This window comes from Saccopteryx bilineata, chromosome 6 (assembly GCF_036850765.1).
Source record: "Saccopteryx bilineata isolate mSacBil1 chromosome 6, mSacBil1_pri_phased_curated, whole genome shotgun sequence".
In the NCBI taxonomy this organism is placed as follows: domain Eukaryota; kingdom Metazoa; phylum Chordata; class Mammalia; order Chiroptera; family Emballonuridae; genus Saccopteryx; species Saccopteryx bilineata.
Genome location: NC_089495.1, coordinates 150,127,054 through 150,149,729, shown reverse-complemented (window position 1 = coordinate 150,149,729; position 22,676 = coordinate 150,127,054). Strand labels below are relative to the sequence as shown.

Here is a 22,676-nt window from a genome sequence, read left to right as displayed (position 1 = left end):
TCTGGCCTGGTACTGCCTCCTGTCTGCAATGGGGCAAGTGGTCTTGGGGAGAGCTGACCTCACAGCACTGTCTCACCTCCTGCTGAGAGACGGTGTGGCCCTGAGGACCTGGGCCTGCTCCCTGTCAGAAGCCCTTCATCTCTGGCTTTGAGACGGAGTCAGTCAAAGCCACAGGGCTGGCCTTTGGTGAGGGTGGCTGCCCCTAATACCCACACCTGCGGCGGGCAGGGGGTGCTGTTCTGGGCCTAGGACTGCTTTGGTCAGTGAATGGTGGTCACTCATTGTGCTTAAACCTCTCCTCTTGTCCCTCCCTCTCCTCCTCCTTCCCGGCCTTGGCCGGATTGCTGCAGCCTGCTCACCTGCAGAATTGGCGAGAGTGATTCATGTTCGGGCCTGCTTTAATGTTCCCTTTCTCTGGGTCGTAGATGGTAGTGGCTCTGGCGTAAGCCCCACCCAGGATGAACACAAAGCCATTGAGGGTGACAGCGGGAGCGTACTTGTTGTCTGTGGGGAGAGCAGGGCGGTCAGGGCATGGCTTCCTGGCTGTCTCCCCCTGTGTCTTTCCTCGGGGGGTCTCCAGAGGAAGGGAGCAGGAAAGACTGCCCTGAGGACAAGGCCTGGGGCCAGGAGGCACCTGGCCCACGGTACAGCTTGCCGTCTGTCTGGGGGGTGGGATCCGCAGCTCCACCTGGGCTGGGGTTCGCCTCCCCCTCCCGCCATGGACTTGGGTTCACAGAAGTTGTGGGCCGAGCCTGCCCGATCTGGGCTATTGAGACCGAGTGAAATAATGAGGTGGGGATGCTGAGCTGGCCCTGGGCTGAGGAGACAGCTGGTTCTCACCAATCATTGGGGACTCGATGAAGCTCCACGTGTTGGTCTGTGGAACATAGGACTGGAGGACGCCCGCTGCTCGGCCAGCCTCGTTCACGCCACCAAACACATAGATCTTGCCGCCGCACACGGTGGCTGCAGCAGAGTGCACTGCCTTGGGCAGGGGGGCCACGGCCTCCCACTGGTTGGTGATGGTGTCATACCTGCCGAGGGAGGACAGAAAGAGCCCAGGGTCAAGGTGGCCCCGTGGGGTGCGAGTCTCCACCAAGGCAGCAGACGTCAGGAGCACCACCCTCTGCTTCCTGCCCTGGCCAGCACTGGCACTCCTGGGACCACACAGCTGCGGCCCTGGGATGAACCACTCAAAGCCACCAACGGTCCGGCCCAAACCAGCCCTCTGGGCCTTCCTCCTGAACCTGGGGGGTGCCGGGCCGGGTTCCAGACCAGACAGGGAAAACCGTGAGAACAGAAAGCAGCTGAGAGGGAGAGGAGAACAGGGATTCAGTAGACTTCATCTGAGGATCTTCAAGGGCTTTCTCCCTGGGCAGCTTGGGACCCAGTCCTCAGCGTCTGCTTCGTGTTCCTTGTGTGCCGACCACACAAGCACTCGCTCTGGGCCTCCTGGCCGGGCCCGTCACCGCACTGTTGACCGCTTTGTCGAGGGCTTTGGAGCCAAGGCGGGACCCCGCTGTGGTGTGCTGCCCACAGCACACTGGGTTTCCCAGCACATCCTTCCTGGGAAGCACACGGGTGCTTTCTGGGCCCACTTGTTCCCCTGAGCCTCCTGGAGCGTGACCATAACACAGTCACAGCTCAGTGACCTGGGAAGACAGCCTTTCTTTGCTGGTGACCCAGGCTCTGGGAGGGGGATGAGGGGACAGCTGACACGTCCTGCTGAGCCTGTGCAGACTCAGGGTCTGAGAAGACGCTGAAGTACCTTAAAGGGCAGCAGAGCTTCAACGAATTAAGCCCCAGCTGAATGATACGTGCTAGCAGGTGGTTCAGTGTCTTTTGGGACAGTGTCAGAAGTTCAGGTATCTTGTTTTTGAAGCCAATATGGCTGAGATCCAAAGAGCTCCTGCAGAAGGAGCTGGGAGACTGGAAGACTGTGACTGTTAGTCTTTAGGCTTTCGGTATAATGGCACATTCCACCAAATGCAAATTTCCCGAGAGCTTGGTATTCCAGGTGGCTGATTGCCAAGCCACAGCCCCTCTGTCAACTCAATCTGTCAGCTTCCTGCTTGAGAAGGATATGCTAATGACATGCAAATGACCCCACCAGCGAGGCGCTCCACTATCATTTATCCAGTAACCACAGCTACTGAGATACATTGCTATAAAATATTAGACCCAGTTATTTATATAATAATATAACACAGGTGTGTCTATTGCACTGTTGTTTTAATCCATAATTACACAATCTTGCTCTATTCCTGTAATACAGTAATGTAATATAATTATAATGCACCTTCCATCTCATTCATTATCGATATAAGAGCAATTTGTACCATTAGCGCTTCCCGGGAGCAAAGCACCCTGGTGCTGTCCCTGTTACCCTATGCGGCACAGAACGTGACTTGCCCAAAGGGCTCAGCTGTGCTCCTCGGGAGCCCTGCACCCTCCACCTCACTGGCGTGCACACACCCAGGCGTCTTCGAGTCTGCTCAGTTCCCATAAGGACGGCTGCCAGACCGCAGTGGGGCGACGAAGGGCTCAGAGCTCCTCACGGTACTCTGTTGTCCTGGGCTGCTCCTGCATCTACGGGGTCCCAGGCTGGTCTTGTCACCCCCCCTCCAAAGCCCACATAGGCTGCTCCCAGGCCTTGGAGAACAAACAGCTCCCGGGCCCAAGGGGAGTAGGACTTACCCCCCTCTTGGTGTATTTGATCCTCCAACAAATCCCTGTATTTATCAACAACTATAAGTTTGCAAAATGAGTAATCAATGTCTTAGGAGATTAAAAATAGCTGACACAAGCAAGACAGGATGACAGATCTAGCTCAGTTACTCCTACCTAGAAAATGTCTCCTTTTCCATGTGTTTATTACTGGATGATGAATGAGTGGCCGTCCAATAATAAAAGGTGCTTCTGGAAGGCTTGGGGCGTGGTGGCCATACAGCGGGTCCCACTGAAGGCTTTTGGCACCAGGGCCGACCCAGGTTCTGAGGCAGTATTAACATCCTCGTTGTAACAGAGGAATTCCCCATTATCTCCCAATCAATATGACAATTAAATGTTGTTACTGAGCCATCTCTGGGCTCCACTTGGGGGAGTTAAAAGCCCATCGTGAACATACCCAGCCTGTCTCACTCTGAAACTATTGTTGCTGTAACGTTTGTCAAGTGTCCAATTAGCCACCGAGGAAGAAGGACACGCTGAGGGGTATGTGTGGCTCCATAGGGGAAAAGCTGCCACGCGGGAAGACAGGCTTTCTCTGGAAGCTGATGAGTGGGCCGGGGAGGGGGCTAGGGTGTGGGGAGGACACGTGAAAGGGCTCTGGTGATCTTGGCTGGAACTTGGGGCCAACTCAGCCTGACCGCGTCACCCTCCGGGGCACTTACTTTTCTTTCATTTTTATTTAGTGAGAGGAGGGGAAGCAGAGACAGACTCCTGCATGTGCCCCGACCCAGATCCACCCAGAAATCCCACTAGGGGGCGATGCTCTGCCATCTGGGGCCCTTGCTTCATTGCAACCAGAGCCATTTTTTTAGCCTCTGAAGTGGAGGCCATGGAGCCATCCTCAGCATCCGGGGCCAACTCATTCCAATTGAGCCATGACTGCAGGAAGAGAGGAGGGGAGGGTGGAAGGGTAGAGAAGTAGGTGGGTGTTTCTCCTGGGTGCCCTGACTGGGAATCAAACCTGGGACATCCACACACTGGGCAGATGCTCTATCACTGAGTCAACTGACCAGGGCTGGCACTTGTTTTTCAAAAGGAGGACTGCACTGAAGCCTTCACCCATTCCACTGCTGGCTCCTCTGCCTAGACCTGACCTCTGTATGTGTGTTTTCAGTGGCCTGGGGAAGTCAGCCTGGGACTTCCAGCCCAGGGCAAGCTTACACATGTGGTTCTGGGGCCCATTGGCTTAGTCTCTTCTGGAGATTTCTAAATGGTTTGCCAGATCTGTGTGTGGTCCTTCCCGATGTCACAAACAGATTTCCTGGTATGTGTGGGATGGAGGGAGAAAAGGAGCTCCCTGGTGTGTACCCTCCCACTTGACAGGGACACAGTGGCATAGCCATCAGCAGGGCACATGTTTGGGCCATTGGTTCTGGCTTTGCCCTAATTCCAGTGAGACTCTGGGCTGGTGCTTCTGGCCCCAGTGCATTCACTGGCTGCCAGGTCAGGCCTGCGAGACCCACCCAGGACCTTCCCATCACTGGGTCTCACGCCTCCGGTTTGTCTGATGCCTGAAGGGCAGCGACTGGCAGCTGCTGCCTTTCTACTTCCCCACCCCCAGTCCTCTCACTCCGCTGTGTTTGAAGAGCCTGGGACGGTCACCTTACAAATGGCCACTCTCTAGTTGTCTCAGTTGGGTGGCTGTTGGGAAGGAGGAGCAGTGGCATTTTAGCTTCCAGTGCATGTCTGAGGATGCCCCAGTGTGACCGTGGCCCCATTACCTTTCCACGTGGTCCACGTTGCCTGCCACCCCAAGTCCCCCGAGGGTGTAAATCTTCCCGTCGTAGACAAGGCTGTTGTGCCGACAGCGGGGGACCGTCATTCTGGAGACGAGGTTCCAGTTATCAAGCAGGGACATGTAGCACCAGACGTCGGCCAGCGTCACCCCTGATTCCATCCCACCTGTAGCAATATGGGAGGTCCAGAGAGTAGGCAGGGAGTGAGGAAGGGCCCGTGGCCAGGCAGGCCCAGCCCCAGGGTCAGGAGAAGGCTCTACCTTCGAAGCAGACACTCCTGGGCCCTGGCCTTCCTCGGCCCCGTAGGGAAGCTTGTGCCCAGCCCCCAGCCCAGTGCCAAGGGGCCTCACCTGAGAGGTAGATGTTGTCCCCGGCGCTCACTACACTGAAGAACTCACGGTCATAGAAAGGCAGTGAGGCCAAGGGGTACCACTTGTTGTTCTGTGGGTTCCAGCAGGTGACGGCCACCAGTGAGCGCTGGGTCATCCCCACCATCTGACGGCCCCCAACCAAAACGATGACTTCAGCCACACCTGCAGGGACACAGAGGGGCACCCTTGGGACACAACCCGACACTTTCATCATCTGTGCTCCGTGCCTCTCCGGGGGACCATGCAGAGTCCGGCTGACCCCACGACACCTGCATCTGGGGGGTGGGTGGGCATGTCCCCACGACACCTGCATCTGGGGGGGGTGGGCATGTCCCCACGACACCTGCATCTGGGGGGCTGGGCATGTCCCCAGTACCTGCTGAGAGGCGGGGCCGCGTGCGGGGCGTCTGCATCTCCTGGCGGGCGTGAGGCAGCATGTGGTAGCGTTTGGCCTCGTTGACCAGGTCCCGACATGCTTCGGACGACTTGATCAGCTCCTCGTTGTCAACCACGTTGAGCAGGTAGCTGGGGTGGATGAAGGGCAGGCGGACTACGGCCAGGAGCTCTGCTGCATACTGTGGGGTCAAGAGACACGGCATCTCAGATTGTGCAGATGGAGCCACCGTTCACGGCTTGTCTTGGGACTGCACGGCACGGCTCCTCAGTCCATGTTTGGCTTGGGAGGTAGCCACTCTGCTCTGCCAGCCTCGACAGAGCCAGACAGCTCCCAGCAGCTAGTGGTGAGAAGAGGAAGGACAGGGGGACAGGGGGTCAGGCCAGCGGCAGCTGCCCCTGGGGCAGGTCATCCACTTGTCTCTTCAGCACCTCACTCCTACCCCCGCCCCAGGCATGCACCTGCCCTGCACGCTAGGCTGCAGGGGCTAAGATCGAGGCAGCCCAATGCCCAAGGAGGTGTGCGTACACAGGTGGGAGGACCAGGGAAGCTGATGGTGATCAGCTTTGGAGAGAAGATGGTGATTGACAAGCTCGCAGGTCACAATGTCAGAACCCGCATCTTCCCGAGACTGACAAACCCCTTCAGTGGCGTTGCATTGCCTCAGACTGGCACCTGGGCCCTGCCACTCTGTGGGGAAGCTGCAGGGTGGAAATGAATCTGGAGGAAGAAGAGAGGCAGGACCACCACTCAGACATGACTGCAGGAATCCTGGGGAGATCAGGGAGGCCTTGGAGGGGAAGTCGACCCACTTAAGGGGCAGGGGGTAAGCACAAGGGAGGCAGAGTGTGACCAGGTGGCTGGGTGCCTGGGCGGCTGCACTGACTCCCAGGGACTCCTCATACATGAGAACCAAGGAAATCCCATCCGCAGCGGGGTCTCCAGCCACTGCTTTCTGGCCCAGAGATCCTGTTGGGAGGTGCTTGGTTTCCTGAGACTCAGGTGCCCTTCCTGGGGACCCTGCCCTCCCTTTCTTCTGCCCTGGACCCTGGTTCTCATCCCTCCAGCTGTCCCCTCCAAGGGACTTGCCCCCCTCCTGTCACATGTGCAGTGCCTTCCCTGCGGCTCGGCTGCTTGCCACCTTCTCAACACCCGGAGCGTGGGCGGGGCTCCTCCTGCTGGTCTGAGCTCAATGGGGGGTGGGGTGGGGGGTCCAGGGCACCCTGGCTCAGGCGCACTTCTCCCTGCAGGGCCCCAATGCTGTCCACCGGGCCCTGCGGCCTCTGGGTCAGCTCGGGTCTCCTGCAGGTGGAATGCTAGCCCTGGAGAACCCACGGTGACCGATTTCTCATCTCCCATTCCTCCCTGTACCTGTCCCCTGGCCACGGGAGCAGCCTCAGCCTCCCTGTGCCCGGGCCTACTGGCTCCCGCTACGGGTCAGACCAGGCAGCTGGCCCCCTTGGCCTTCCTTCCTCCTGGCCCGAGGCCCAAGAAGGGAGGGGCAGGCCTCACCTGGGCGCGGGACGTGGGGTCCTTCTTGATCCACTTGATAACGGTCTCGTACACCAGCTCCTCAGCCTTGGTGTTGAGGCTGTCGTTGGAGATGTAGGCGATGAAGTCGTCCTTGGCGATGCTGAGGATCTCCTCCTGCGCGGCCACCTCGGGGAAGATCTGCAGCGCGAAGGCCTTGGCCATGTGGTAGAGCTCGCCGCACTGCATGGCCTCGGCCATGGCCAGCACCCCCAGGCAGTTGCTGGCTGTCAGCTGCTTCTCTGGGGGCGAGAGCACATGGCCACTGACCCTAGGGCCCTGGGTGGGTGTCACCCGGGTGGGTTCCCGTTGCCTGTCACTCTGTAGTGATCTGCCTTCAGAACCAGTCTCCATGAGCCCACTTCCTGTGTCCATTTCCTGGGGTTCTTTTGCCCCGTCTCATGCTGGCTATCCCAGGGCCTGCCTCTGCCCCTGCAGGTCCCAGAAGACTGTGAGGTATGGAGTGTTGGCACCAGGCTTGCAGTTTTCTTATTGCCTGTGGGCCATGGGGTAGGGCGTGCGGTCACACTTTGGAGGCTTATTGTGTCTTCCATAGGTGTGACAGGCGAGTCTGGGGCCACAGACTCCTACTTTAGAGTTGTGGGAACAGTAACACCCCACCCATGCCCACCTGCCGTCTCCTATGGACCTCAGTCTCACCCCACCTGACCTCTAACCTGGGGTCAGTCTGGTCAGCTCTCCTGAGAGCCCACTAACGGTCATCCTTGCTTAGGAGTGCCTGGGCCCAGGACACCGATACTTTTGGGACCCTAACTCTGAAGCTGTAGTTCTTGACTCTTCTGGATTACTCTGTTCTCCCAGGGTCACGTCTCTGGCCCCTGGCCATCGCCGCCTGACGGCTCCTGTCCCTCGGCTCAGCTCTTAGTCCTCTCTCTACACTCCATGCCCAGGCCATGGATTCCTGTGACTCTTGTCCTTACTCCACGTTCCTTACTCTCACCCAAGCAGGGCAGCTCCAAACTGTAAAAGAAGTGTGCTCTCTGGGCGGGGGGTCTGCTGGACGGGCCGTGACCCTCAATCCCTATCCTGGACAGCAGGTCTGGGTCTGTAAGGACAGTCCCCACATCTAGACCTGTGCAGATACCGAGTGTGCTGCAGAAATTACAGATGTGAAGGGATCAAGTTTGTGGTTCCTTTGTTCCGTGTTTAGAGAACAGGGCTGTGAGGCTGGGGCAGGCTGCCCGTGAAAGGACCACTCACATTACCCTCACGCCCCATCTGTCCTCACAAAGCCGCCCAGTCGTGGGGAGGCGATGCAGAGGACCCCGCCATTCATGCTGGTGAGCAGGGGTCCTTGCATACAGCTAAGGGAGTTATCATCTTGAAACCGCTTTGCGAACTCGGGCGTCACCCGGCGTGAGGGCGCACACACAGCCCTCTGCTCTCAGTCTGTACTGCTCCTGTGTTCCCCACGTCTGCCCTGCCTCCCCCAGGTGACACACGTGCTCCCTGAGCTCACCCAGGAAGGACACGCAGACTTTGCAGAAGGTGTGGAACTGGAACTTGCTGGCCGCTTCCAGCAGGGTCTTGGCGTTGGCCGAGTCGATGACCAGGGAGCCCGTGTACACAAACTCCAGCAGCAGCTCGAGGACGTCGGCCTGCAGGTTGGACAGGACGAGCTCCAGCTTCTCCCGGCCGCCCTGGTTGCTGTCCTGCACCGACCTAGGCACAGAGACCAGGGTGTCCTCACCTGCCACCCCGCGGCCACGGCGCCGCCTCCTCATCACAGGGCTAGGTCTCCCTGCATGCCTCGCTCACACCCTTCATTTTAGGACTCAAAGGACACGGCAATGACACGCCTGAACCTAACAACCTTACACGGGATCTGAAAGAGAAGAGTCTGACCAGAGACGCCCAAAAAAGAACAGAAAACCCTGCTTATCACTACTCGGCATGTCCATGCAAAAAAAGATGCAAATCAAAAAGCATGAGCTGTGGATGGGGACGAGGACCAGGACCAGCCTCAAAGGGAAACAATACGCTTCAGCCTCACTCTAGCCCCCCTGTCTCTGCCAAACGCGGCCTGCAGGTGCCACGCCTGGGGCCCTTCTGCCTCCCGCGGGTGACTGAGGCTCCCAACCGGCTGTGATCACAGCCAACCCGGAGGCTTCCTCAAACGCCCCAAAGACTAAGGGCCCCAAGCTCTCCCGGAACATTGACTCCAACCCCACTGCTTTCCCAAAGCATATTGTTTCCTTTTAGGCATGGAAAGGAAGCCCTTCATGACATTGCTTTGAAACTGAGGACAAGACGAGACAGACAGACAGAATGGTTAGAGCTGGGAGGAGGAGGAGGGGGAGCAACCAAGGACTTCCGCCACAGACAGCCAGCAGCCATGACCTGGGATCTGGCCCGGGGCGGGGCCCTCCTGCCACATGGAACACGGGGTCAGAGGTCAGAGTGGCCTGCGTGTAGAGTGTGCGTCGGGCTTGTGAACTGGGGGATGGGGGAGGGACACAAATATATAAATATGTTTATATCTGGTGTCTACAGAAATACAAAACCATTGCAAAGGCTCCTAAGGCCTGGCAGCCATGCCCTACAGCTGGACCTAGAAGGAAACAGATAAGGTAAAGAAAAGTCACACCAGTACAGAAGTGACCGGGAGGAAAAAAACCCAGAGCATTAACAGTCAGGAGGCAGGCTTCTCAGTGATTGGCTGGGCACCCGTCTCGGCTGCTCGGGCCAGTCCTGCTTCTCTCCGAGCCTGGTTCTGCCCAGGGCTGGGTTCAGCCACGGTCCTGGGGAGTGACCTCTGCATGCCCCCACTCCTGAGGAGGCCAGAGGCCAAGACTCTCGTGCCTGGTCCCTCGGGTGCACCTGTGGCTGGCAGCAGGGTGTGGAGGTGTCTGGCAGGAAGCTGGCTACCCTAGAGAGAGCTCAACCCCCACCCCGTGTGAACAGGGAGCTAAGCGACCTGGGTGCCACAGCTCTGTCACTGACAGGCGGGCAGCCGTGACCTCTCTGGCCCTCAAACCTTCTCTTCTGCAAACAAGAGGGCTGACCTGGACGAGGTCCAAAGTCCTGCAGGCAGATGACATGACAGAGGCTGGACAGCACCCTTCCCATGAGGCTCTGCTCCTCACACAGTACCTGAAATACCACCCTTCAGGCAATGCTCTCTCTGGTTGGGCGCTGGCCACCCAGGGCCTTTACAACACAGAGATGACCTGGCAGGTGACAGGTACAGTTGCTCTCCTCCTGCTTGGAGAAGTGTCCAGGGCTCCCCTCGCCACAGAATGGCTCACCGACCAGGGGTTTGAAAGGGCATTCTGCCCCCCAGCCCCGAGGCGGCTGAGAGGGGCAGGTGCTGCTAGAGTCTGAGCAGACCTACACACAGGTGTGTGTGACTCAGAGTTATAACACACCTAGCCTGTATCGAGATGGATGTGTGTACTTGGGCGACTTGGTTAAGTATATAAAGAGTTCATTATGTAATCACTTGAAACCATAGGAATTCTGAACAGCCCAGGCCTCAGGGGCCATCTGGTCAACCTCTTCCTCTCAGTCTTTGCTGCCTCTGCCCTCATTCCTACATGCCTATCTGCTAGTCCTCTTCACGCCCTTCGCAATCTGCAGAGGTCATGCCGGGTCACAGCCGGGGCCAGGCTGACAAGGCCCCGGGAGGGCTGCTCACCTCTCCCAAGGAAGGCCCCCAGCCACCGCTGTTTCCAACTCTGGCCAGCCCTCCTGTCTACCATGGTCCTCCAGAGGAACTTAAACTCAGTGAACAGCTGAGGTGGGACTTCAGATGCACACACATGCACATACTCACACATGCACTGAAATGCTTGTGATACGTGATCCTGAGAACCCCAGAATCAGCTGTGAGGAGGGGTGTGGAGCAGATGGCAGGTCCGTGGAGCCCATGGCCCCAAGTAGTGATGGGGAAGATGGGACGAAAGTGGCTGTCCCTCTGCAGAGATGCCCGTCTGCTCAGAGTCGGAGTCAGGGAGAGAGCTGGGGACAAGGTGGTGCCCGCACGGGAGTGCCTGGGGAGGCACGCAGGGGCCAGCCATCACAGGTGCTCTCCATGGTTGGAAAGGACCAATGTCCCTATGACCTACAGCTGTGGCTCTGCTCCTCAGGGTACCCTGGTGTGTAGCACCCATGGGGAAAAGGGGACCGCTGGGCAAAGGAGTGGCTGGAGGCCCGGGGCAAGATGCCAGACACCGAGAGCTGAATGGGTATTGCACTCGGCCACAGAGGGAGACTTGGGAATGTGATGGAGGCTTTATCAGGTGTCCAAATCCCAGACCTGTAGGGTGGAGACCCCGGACAGTGAGGCCCTGTGCCGCTCGCCTGCACATGCTTGCTTTTCTGCACAGATGTTTGGGTGGAGCCCAGACAGCTGTGGGAGCTCAGGGAGGCTGGCGGTCACTCTTCAGCCATGACCATCACACTACCCGGGGACTGAATGTCAGGGCTCTTTAGGCCTCTTCCCTCTGAGCAGAGAGACCCTGAGAAGCATCACCCCGATGGGTGACCCTGAGCACTGGTGGGGAGCTGTGCTTTCACAGACGACCACCCGTCCCTTAAGCTGCATCTTGGGGTCCAGCGTCCTGTTCCACTCAGCCCCATGCAGGAGCTACTGGGAAGTTGGGGCTACGGTAGCACCTTGGAGGGAGGTGGAGCAGGGCGGGGAAGGGCAGTGATAACCCTGCTAGGTTGGACTGTGAATCTCACACTTGTGCAGGAGCCTGTGGGAATGAGGGGTAGCCCCTTGGAGGGAGGTGGAGCGGGGCGGGGAAGGGCAGTGGTAACCCTGCCAGGTGGGGACTATGAGTCTCGCACTTGTGCAGGAGCCTGTGGGAATGAGGGGCAGCCCACACAGGGCCCATGGGTGGGGACTGTGAATCTCACACTTGTGCAGGAGCCCGTGGGAATGAGGGGCAGCCCACACAGGGCCCATGGGTGGGGACTGTGAATCTCACACGTGTGCAGGAGCCTGTGGGAATGAGGGGTAGCCCCTTGGAGGGAGGTGAAGCAGGGCGGGGAAGGGCAGCGGTAACCCTGCCAGGTGGGGACTGTGAGTCTCACACGTGTGCAGGAGCCTGTGGGAATGGGGGGTAGCCCACACAGGGCCCATGGGTGGGGACTATGAGTCTCACACTTGTGCAGGAGCCTGTGGGAATGGGGGCAGCCCACACAGGGCCCATGGGTGGGGACTATGAGTCTCACACTTGTGCAGGAGCCCGTGGGAATGAGGGGTAGCCCACACAAGGCCCATGGGTGGGGACTGTGAGTCTCGCACTTGTGCAGGAGCCCGTGGGAATGAGGGGTAGCCTACACAGGGCCCATGGGTTCTGTTAGAAGACAATGATTCCTGGGCCACTCTCTCCCAAGGCTGTGTGTGGCCAGGGAGAGACAAGGGGTATGGGAAACAGCAGGCCCGGGGCTATGTGCCAGGAATGCTTGTCCCAAGTGTTAGAATGTTCGACACCCCACCATTAGCAATTCCCTCAAGTGGGATGAAAACTGCCTTCTTCAGCCTTCAGGACGGAGTCCCTTCCCTACCCTCCCACTCCTCAGTGAGTAGATGTTTTCATTTTGCAAGTTGGATTGGTAATAATGGAAGGGAACTGTGGGGCCATGATGAGTGGGGGCCAGCTTGTTAAAAGCAGGGGATGAAGTTGAGGAGGATGACCCCACCCTTCCAATGTGACTCCCACCCTGCCCCGTGCAGAGGAGCTCAGCCATGTTATCAGTTCCAGGGACATGGCCCCAGGCGCAGACATGGGCACACGCCCGTCTCCCTGGGTCCTGAGGACTCTGCAGCTCTCACAGGCCCTGCCCACCCACAGTCACTTGGTGATGGGCCTGGCCCACCTCATTCTGCCAGCCTCCGAGATGTGTGGGTCTCTCCTCTTGTTATCTGGTTTTCCAGACACACCTGTCTGTTCTACCAGGAAAGGGGCAGACCGCCTGACTTCAATGGGAAGGAGAGGGGAGGCGAGTGCTTGCCTACTGCACTGAAGTCCAGCAGGCGCCCCTACGTCCAAGATCTGGGCCTCTCGGGTCCTTTCAGCTTCCCTGGAGAGGGAGATGGACGAGCAGCCCAGAACTGGTACATGGGGTGTGTGACAAATCAATGTGTCCATCCATTAGCATTCAGTAAGAACAGCGGCTGTAGTTCAAGTGTGCCGCTGGGCCCAATAGGCTTTGTGACTTGGGAGGGAGAGGGTCAGGTTTCTGCCCTGTTTGGTGTGATGAGGAGGTGTGTCCTCTCTGTGGCTGTCCGTTTCCTCCCTCACCCGGACCTGGGGAACGTGTTTGGAAGTGCTGGCAGGGAGGGTGGCGCCCCCGCTGTCTCCAAAGACAAACAGTCCCCTGCCCTCGCTGGTGGGGCTTGCGGCCTGTCGGGCCATCCCTGAGGGGTCCTCGGCACCCAGGGGGTAAAGGGGAGGACTTCGTGTCCAGGGTCCAAAAACTAAATGCTTGTTGAGGTTCAGAAGTGACCCTGGGCTTGGGAGGCTGCAACCCCAGCACCCCCCTAGGTCTAGTCAGCTCAAAATGTCCTCTTCCTTCCCAAAGCCTGGGGCTCCCCTCCACGAAATCTTGCCGGGTCTTCCCTTCTGGCCTGGATGCAGCTGAGGGGTGGTCCTTATGCAGCACCAAGCCTCACATTACCCAGAGACAAAGCCACAGCTCCTTCTCCTGCGGGGTTTCCACCAATTGTCACAGGGACTCGGAGGGGCTACAAAAGGAGGGTGGGGCAGGGCCGCCCCTCTCAGCACAGGCTCTGAGCTCCCCCACGGCCCCGTGTGCACGGCTCCACGGCCCCCTCGGCCTCCAGGCCTCAGTCCCTTGCAGGGGCGCAGCTCCCTTGCAGGTGTGGTTTGCTTGCCTGCGACTTAGGTCCCTGCCTCAGGTGGGGTACGTTTGTCTACCGTGGGTAAGAAAGATCCTATGGCCAACAGATACATGCATGTACACACACACACACACACACACACACACACACACACACACATTCTGCATCCTTTTCCCTTGCACGCCTGTCCACAGTGTCAGCCCTGAGACTTCGCTTTCTTTCCTCAAAGACTTTGTGTACAAATAAGTACTAGACTTCGTTTCTTGGGATTAGCAATGGAGGGTAAGAGTATGGGTTTTGGGGTCAGACCTGTACTCTAATCCCAGCTTCTTCCTCTGTGTCCACTTCTCTTGGCTTCGATTTCCCCACCTGTAAAGTGGGGGTTCTCAGGGTACCTGCTTCTCGGGTTAGTGGGCAGATTTTCAGGTTGACATGAGACATCTCAAGGCTTCTGTGGCTGGTCTTGCCCTCATCAGAGGAAGAAGACGAGTTTGGAACTAAATAAGGCTAAGAAAAAGAAGCTGCCGCAGGCTCACCAAAGCTACGAACACATGTGGACCGAGTGCGGTGGGCTGCGTCTCCCCAGCTGGGCCACTCCGGCCCCTGCACGGCCAGTCTCCAGGGTCATGGGCTCGAGGGGACTGAGATGACAGCAACACCACCAGCTGCTCCCAGACCTCTAAGGTGTGAAATCCTCCGGGACTTTACATGGCCGGAAAGGAAATCACCCTGTGCAGTCTCTCTCCTCCCCACGGAAGGAATTTGTTTGCAGCTCTCGGCAGGGCAGAAATGGGGACGCATGTCCATGGTGAGGACAAGCGAAGTACAGTTTAAAATGGCTACAAACTAACATTCTGATCTTTAGGCACAGCTGCCCCTCTGGGCTATGCCTCGGGCCCCCTTCTCCCCGAGGGCCCTCCTGTCTACCAGACCCCAGGCCTCTCTGTGCTCCATCTGACTGCCTACCAGGCGTCTCTATTTGCCTGTCCTTCAGGTTGCTAAAACATGACACGCCAAACACTCAACTCATCACCTGTCCCCCAGCTCCCCTGGCACTGGTCGGGGACCTGCCTTCCCCCACGTGACCTCATTCTCTGGGCGTCCTGTGCTCGCACCTGGGAAGCCTCTCCAGGGCTGGTCCTGTCCACCCTCTAAGGTCGCCTGCTGTCAGACCCGGAGAGAAACCTGGGTACCATCTGAACCAACCTCCTGTTTTACAGATGAGAAAACCTGAGGCCTGAGAGAGAAGAAGGGACTTGCCTGGGGTCACAGGACCAGGGGTAGAGTCGGGTGTAGAACTCAGGTCTCCTAGCTCCCAAGGCAGTGCCCTCTTCCCTCCAGCGACTGCCTTAGCCCCAGCACCCCCCCCTATTTGCTTAGGGTCACTGAGGCACACCCCAAGCTCTCCCACCTTCAGGTGGGCACCCCTCCCCCATGCTCCTGATGGCCCTACCAGCCCAGAGGCCTCACCCAGGAGTCAGGGCCTGTCTGCCATGCCACCCCCATCACGCCCATCTCTGGAAAGGCCATCTCCCCATCCCCCTCACAACTGTCTCTGTTCTCAACTCTCATTCCAGGCTACCTACTGCATATTGTGTGCGAGAGCCTGACTTTCTGTGTGAGTCCTCTGAGGACAGTCAAAGGGCCTCTGCGCTCCTCCTGCCCACATCTTTCTAGCTGGGGGCCAGGCCACTGCTCAGTACCAACCTGCCCCTGCAGCCTGCCCCTCTGTGCTCTCCAGCGGGTCTGGAGAGGGGTCTAAGGCCCTAGGACACCACACTCAGCAGCCAGGCGCCATCAGTGCCAGTTCCAGAATTTGCCAGGAGTGGAAGCACAGAGACCTCCTTTGGCCCGAAGGAGCCACTGGACATGTCCCTTTGCCCCAGAGCTCATGCCCCTGGCCCCTGTGCTCAGACAAGAGGGAACCCAAGCAGCAGGGGTGGGAGACCCAAGCTGTCCGTGAGACTGAAGTCACAGGGAGCCTGCCCCTTCCTGCGTGGCTGAGGCCAGCGCGCTGGGCAGGGCTGTGCACGCCGGGCAGCTCAGCTCTAAGTGAAAGGACACAACGGATTGGAAAGGAGATGCCAGCCAGTGTGCCATCCTGAAACAAAACACAGTCACTCTGGGATTAGTTGGCAAGTCCAAACACAGCATTGGGAAGCAAGCAGAGGTCCTGTCCTCCCCCTCTGAGCACAGGCCCGGCTCAGCGTCCGCCCCGGAGAGGCTGCAAGGCAAAATGAGCAGCGGCATTAATCTGCTGATGGGTGAGAGAAACAGGGGTGTGACCCTGGGCTGGCCCCTCCGCGGCTCTCCCTCACTAAGGAGCTAGAAGGTGGCCCCTGACTTCTTTGCAAGGGCATGAAGCAGACAAAAAAAGTCAACGGGATGGAAAAATAACAAAAAACAGACAAAAAAAAAAAAAAGATGCTCATGCACCATTAAGACTCATTCAGGTAGAAATAGCCGGGGCAGAGGGCAGGCGGGGAGGAGCAAACGCTGAGAAAGACCGTGTTTAGGACACAGCTGGTCTGGGCTCAGACAGCGCCGGCTGAGGCTCAGTGGACAAGTATGAAGACATGAGGCATGAATGAGGCTTTGGCTACAAGTCTCTTCTCCCCGACTCGGGCTGTGGAAAAGGGGCCCCGTGGCACCTCCTGCTCCTCAGCAGGGGCTGGTCTGGTCGAGGTGCTTTTCCGGCATTAAGTTCACCATCGACAGCTGTGACGACGGTGCTGGGTCCCCCGTGCAGGCCCAGTGGGGCAATGTATCCCTTAACGTGGTAGAGTCTACAGTCCCCCTAATCTCAGGGAGGGCTTGTGAGCCACTGAGCACTCAGGCTCGTCAGGGCTGGGCAGGGGGGTGGTCTACTGCTGGCAGAGGCCCCTGGTGACCAGCCAAGCTGTGAGGGGCAGGCTGGGGGCAGTGGCTGCTCTGAGGCTGCATGTGGGGGGCGCTGGGGCGGGGGGGGGGAGGAGAGATGGCTACTGGCTCTGTGACAGGGAGTCACACTTCAGGAACCTGCAAGAGAGGGGAGGAGAGAAGCGACACAAAAGCGTCCTACAAAGGAACAGACCCGACCACAGCTGGAAGGAAGGCAAACCTTTGAATCAGGTCCTTGAAATACAAGCTGCAGGAAGCTAGAACATTTTGGTGGACTTCAAACTCTCTGCCTTCAACAACAATTTTCAGGTCTGTAAAGGCTTTCGCTCTGCGCTGCTGGTTCAATTCCTTCAACATTTCTGCAGAACAGAGAAGACAGACAGGGCCAGGTTCCCATTAAGAGTTTTTTTTTTAATTAAAAAAATTTTTTTTTTCAAGAAGTAGAGAAATAGGAAAATACTTGATACTGTTTCTTGGCAAGACTGGCTCAACACTGACAGTCAAAGGAAGTCACAAACATAATGCATAAACAAGCAGCAATGGGGAGGGGCCACGTAACCAAGGGAACCGCAACTTTCCAAAGCAAAAAAAAAACCAAAACCAAAACAAAACAAAAAACCCCTAAACAAATACAATAAAAAAAATAATTAAACCCAGAACTTGAAAGGTCCGGGAAGAGAGTCCCATAGTGACAATTGGAAACATAGTGAATACGTTATCACAGACAACTAAAAACTCTGTATCACTACAGAACAAGTTCTCCAAATGCCAATGAGTGCCGATGTACTGATACCAAGTAAAGCATGGCATTGTGATGTAAGATGGGCTGGATATGGTTCAAAGGAATAAAACCCACAAAACCTGCAAAAACAGCGTCCCTTATGTTAGACACTCACAGCCATGGCTGGGGAGAGTTTCTTAGGGAGGGAGGGGGCCCCTCAAAAGGAAGGGTGGAGTGGGGAGCTGGGGAGCATTTCTTTCCATTTCACACTCCGGGGACTGCTGGGTCAGCAAGCCAGGGGTAGAGACTGCCTGTCCCCCCTCCACACCCTGGGCCATCTGGGGCTCCCACCCTTGCCTGGGGCTGCAGCAGGGCACAGCCTGGCTTGCGGCCCCGGGGTTCCCAGGAGTGGCCGCTGGGGCCTTCCCACCCTGATGCACACCTACCTTTGCCTGATGGGGCTGGCACAAAGAATGCCCCAGGACCCTGGGCTCCGAACCTGGGGATGTCAGAAGCTTCTCCCAGAACCACCTGCAGGCTCAGCAAGAGGAAGGAGGACGGCCTGACCACTGCCCTGCTTAGTTTACGTAAATTCCTTCACTTGCAAAGGTTCCAGTGCTCCCACAAGCCTTGCCTTGCCTGCTCGCCCCCCGGACCTCTGGGCAGAGACTGAGCTTAGCATTGCTGGGAGCTGGACATCACAGGCCTAGATTTTGGGGCCAGAATGACCTAGACTGTTGTGTCTTTTGGCAGGTGAATGAGAGAGGGTGAGCTCTGTCCCCTAAGCCCCTATCATGACCGCAGCCCTCCAGGTCTGTGCTGAACCCTGGCTGGTGTCCTGGCCTTAACCTCCATTGTGCCCTGCTCTCATCTGACTGGTCATCACTGTTCACGCGGGCCAGTGTCAGCTGTCTGCCAAGGTGTCCTGCAGAGCCCAGTGCTGCCTCTGACGCCTGAATGTCCATGGGGACGCCCCTGGGCTCCCTGAGCCTCTGTTTCTACATCTGTGAAGTGGGGATGCAGGCTCCCGCTCTATTCCCAGAGCCTGGTGAAGTTCAGCTGCTTAGGGAGGAGCAAGGGCCTCTGGGCGTGGTGAGGACACACTGGCCCCTGACTCTGCTAAGACCAGGCAAGACAGTGAGACAGGGGTCCTGGAGCACACTCCACACAGGGCACTGAGGAGTGCGGCAGTGGCAAGTCACTGACCCCCCATCCCCACATCTGACCAGGCTTTTGCAGCGGGCCGCCTGCAGGGCTATGTGTGTGTGTGGGGGGTGCTGGCTGAGGCCGCTGGGAGGCCGCTCGCAGGTGTGCTCAGACCAGCAGCAGGGCACAAAGCGCTGAGCGGAGAGCAAGGAGGAGGAGCTCGCAAGGCAGGCAGGGGAACAGAGGCCCAGGGAGCTACGGGGAGCCATGGGTAGGCAGGCAGGAACTTTTGAGGGGACTCCAGCCTAGCCTTCTGGGCACCAGGGAGCCACCAAGGATTCTGTGCTGGGAGGGACAGGTTAGGTCTGGGTTTCAGATCGCTCTGGCAGCCACATTAGAGGAAGGGCAGGGAGTGACGGGTGGAGGCAGGAAGCTGGACCTCAGAGTCAGACCCGGGAGAACTCTGCCTCCCGTCAGCTGCGTGACATTGGAAGTTAATCCATGTTCCCGTGAGCCATGTGCCTGGCACTCAGTAAGTGCCTAGGGAACATGAGGTGGGCTCACTGTTATTGTTGATGATGGCGATGGTTCAATAATCCACGTGGCAAGTGACAAAGGCCTGAACTGTAACAGTCACAGAAGGACAGAGAGAGGCGAGTATTTTTTCTGTGGACACTATGGTCCTCAGTGCTGGAGGGGGTGTGGCAGGCGGAGGTGTGAGGGCTGCCTCTAGGTCTCTGGAGGGACAGGGGGGAGGGAGAGGATGATGGGTTTGGTTTTGGGGTCAGGGTTAGGGTCTGTGGGACACGGAGGGGTTGGAGGGAGAGGGTCAGGATGGTGTAGGAGGCGGTGGCTGGGGCCTGGCTGGGGGTGAGGCAGTGGGCACCTGCACCGTCAGTGTATGGCCTGGGCATGGCGGGGCAGCTTAGCGGGGCCTGCGGGGTCAGGCTGGGTGGAGGCGGAACTGTTCACTCCCACAGCAGCTCTCAAAAGAGCCACCAACCGAATTAATTCTCAAACCATGAGCCAGGTGGAGGATGTCACCTTTTGAGTGAAGCAGTGCGTGTGGGGGGAAGAGTTCTGGGCTGGAATTCCAAAGACCCGGATGCTGGTTCTCATTCCAGTTCTGTACCAGCTGGCTTTGTGACCCTGAGCACACTGCCGTGAGTGACAGACGCAGCCCTGCATGCTGCTGAGCTAACCAGGCTCAGGGAGTCAGAAAACACAGCGACACACACAGTGGCACTCCCTCTGGGCCCAAAGCATTCTTTTTGTCTCAGCAATGATGCCGCCCACAGCCCCAGCCCCAGCAGAATGCCTCCTCGCCCCTGACCAGGGATTCTGGGGGGATCTGGAAGGTGCTTGGAGATCAGGTTCATTGTAAATAGATGCTGTCTATTCCCACATTGTGTAGATCTGGATTCAAGAGCTGTGCAGGATTACACAGTTTCAGAAAAAAATTTCAATTGATGAACACACTCACTGAAGGGTTCCTTTTCACAGCAGGGCCCTGAGTGCATTCAAAGTATTGATCAGTCGGTATGTGTTTACTGCCACTGGCGGAGTATCCAGCCAGAGAGGTGGCATTTGGGGACACTGTGACCCAGGATCCACAGGAGGAAGCCAGCCCCAGCTCTGGGCACAAGCTGCGCTCCTGCCCACCCCCTTAATGTCTGAGGGGTGTGGCGGACTGTGAGCTCCTGGGGAAGGCTTCTAGCTAGCCACCAGGCTTGGGGGGGGTGGCCAGTGCTGGGTCATCAGAATGAACTCCAGTAGCACCCCAGTACCCTGCAGAATTTGGCTACTGCAGGCTTGTGGAGGACACGGTGGCCCGCATGCCCTATGGGTCTCCTCTGGGAGAGTGTGGTTAGGCCGGCTGAGTGACAGGCCAGCCAGCCTGAGCCGCCAGCCTGAGCCGCAGTGGAGTTGGGCTCCGTCCCACCTGGGGAAAGAGAAGCTTTGCCTTCAGGGTCCCGCTCTGTCAGCCTGCTTTCTGGTCTTTGACTCATCTTTCCTAGTTTGGAGCAGGATGTCCCTCCTGTGCCTGTGAAACCCCTGACACTCTCACTCACCCACATAAGTGGCTTCGCCCTGCCCTCGGACCCTCTGCAGGGAACCCTCCCGGTGGACACCTGGAAAGCACAGGCCAGCCTGACTGGTCCCTAGGCCGACTCCTTGGCTCCTCCCCTCCCCCTCCCAACACCAGGTCCATTCTCTCTGGCCCACTCAGGCCAGCACCCTGTTGGAGCCGCCACCCTCTTTCACCTGAGGCACAGCAGTGGCTGCCAAGAGAGTTACTGTTTCCGCCCGTCCCCCTCTAAGCCATGCCTCACAGCAACTTCGCCATCGGCCCCTGCTTAGACAAACCGATCTGGTTTGAGCAGGAAAGCAAGTTCCCCTTCGTCCCCCCAGATCGTCCACTTCAGGGCGGGCCCTTCTCTCTCCACTGAACCCTCCCCCAGGCAGGTCCCCTCCCAGACCTCACTCATCTCTCTGTCCCTCTGCCCAGACCTTTCTGCTTGGCTTCTTCTCCTGGCTAATGGCATTTATTCTTCAACACCAGTTGAAGTATTATTATGTCCCTGTGCCCACCGCTGTCCTCGGCAGATGCAGCAGGTGCCTGTGCTTCCCTTTAGAGCATTCTATCTGCTGTAATGATTTATTTACATGCCTCCTGCACTTCATGGCGTTTTATTCATATTTTTTCATCTTCAACACTTAGCACAGAGCCTGGTGTATACATAGTGTATGTGGTAGAGAGCAAAAATTCTTTGCACCCCCTCCCAGCAAGGGGTGGAGTTCATCTCGCCACCCTTTGAATTTTGACTAGCCCTGTGACTTGTTTCGCATCATAGAATATGGTCCAAAGAACACTGCGTGGTTGTGAGCCTCATTCTCTCTGAATCCTGCCACCAGCACCATCTGAACAAATCTGGCTGGTCTGTTGGGGGCTGAGAGACCTTGTGGGGCAGAGACGGAGCCACCCCAGATGAACCATTTATACAGCGCTGGTCCCCCAGTATCAACTGAGCCTGACACAAACTGCAAACCAGAATCCTAACCTACGTAAGTGGTTGTTGGTTTACGCCACTCAATCTTCGAATGGTTATTTACGCAGCAAGAGCCAGGTGATCTAGAAAGCACATGATATATGGCATCACAGAATACACGACAGACCTCCGCGTTCAGAGAGCTTTCTCTGTGTCAGTTTCTCCTTTGCTGGTTCAGTTTGGGGCTAATTATTATTACTTTATTATGATAGCAAATTTAACCACTTAACCATTTCTGAAGTGTATGGTTGGGTTGTGTTAAGTACATTTCCACTGTTGTGCAATCAACCCTGTAAGTATTTTCATCTCACAAAACTGAAACTCTGTACCCATTAATCCACAACACGCTCCCTCCCCAGCCCCTGGCAGGAGCCACTCTATTTTCTGTCCCTATGAGCTGAGCTGCTCTAGGCACCTCATCACCTATGTGGAATCGTACAGTATTGGCCTTCCGTAACCGGCTAATCTCACTGAGCGTCAAGTTCTCCAGGCCCACGCGTTTGTAGCATACATCAAAACTTCCTGGCCCTGGCCGGTTGGCTCAGCAGTAGAGCGTCGGCCTGGCGTGCAAAAGTCCCGGGTTAGATTCCTAGCCAGGGCACACAAGAGAGGCGCCCATCTGCTTCTCCACCCCCACCCCCTCCTTCTTCTCTGTCTCTCTCTTCCCCTCCCGCAGCCAAGGCTCCATTGGAGCAAAGATGGCCCGGGCGCTGGGGATGGCTCCTTGGCCTCTGCCCCAGGCGCTGGAGTGGCTCTGGTCGCAGCAGAGTGACGTCCCGGAGGGGCAGAGCATCGCCCCCTGGTGGGCAGAGCGTCGCCCCTGGTGGGTGTGCCGGGTGGATCCCGGTCGGGCGCATGCGGAAGTCTGTCTGACTGTCTCTCCCTGTTTCCAGCTTCAGAAAAATACAAAAAAAAAAAAATTTCCTTCCATTTTAAGGCTATTACTCCACTGTATGCATGTAACACCTGGTATTTATCCGTTCATCTGCTGGGGGACACTTGTATTGCTTCCACCTTTTGGCTAATTCTTAACACCCAGCTATGAACATCTCTAAATACCCCACCTCATGCCCCGTTATAAACGGTTAGGTACCCTGGCTCTGTAGACCCAGCCACAGGTGGCATCAGAGGGAAAGCAGGCCCTGGGCAGGGTCGGCCGGGCCTGGGTGCTCTGTTTAGAGGGGAGTGAGGTCACAAACAGAACCAAGACTGGAGATGAAGTTGCAGCCAAACTTCTGCTTATTTTTCACCAAATGACACAAGTTATTTGTCAGAGACTAATG

At 57.3% G+C, this 22,676-nt stretch overlaps 1 protein-coding gene across 3 annotated transcripts in view; it reads right to left on the bottom strand.

Annotated features, from left to right (window-relative positions):
• The window catches only part of KLHL29 (kelch like family member 29), a 295,222-nt gene that overhangs the window by 3,786 nt on the left and 268,760 nt on the right, over positions 1–22,676 (bottom strand). For all 3 annotated transcript variants that reach the window (XM_066236180.1, XM_066236181.1, XM_066236179.1), the window contains 8 exons: positions 16,697–16,835; positions 8,242–8,444; positions 6,744–7,003; positions 5,214–5,412; positions 4,817–4,999; positions 4,452–4,632; positions 841–1,034; positions 360–504 (listed from right to left, as the gene is read on the bottom strand). In XM_066236180.1, coding sequence (XP_066092277.1) covers positions 360–504; positions 841–1,034; positions 4,452–4,632; positions 4,817–4,999; positions 5,214–5,412; positions 6,744–7,003; positions 8,242–8,444; positions 16,697–16,835 — 1,504 coding nt within the window. The remainder of the gene's footprint in view (positions 1–359; positions 505–840; positions 1,035–4,451; positions 4,633–4,816; positions 5,000–5,213; positions 5,413–6,743; positions 7,004–8,241; positions 8,445–16,696; positions 16,836–22,676) is intronic.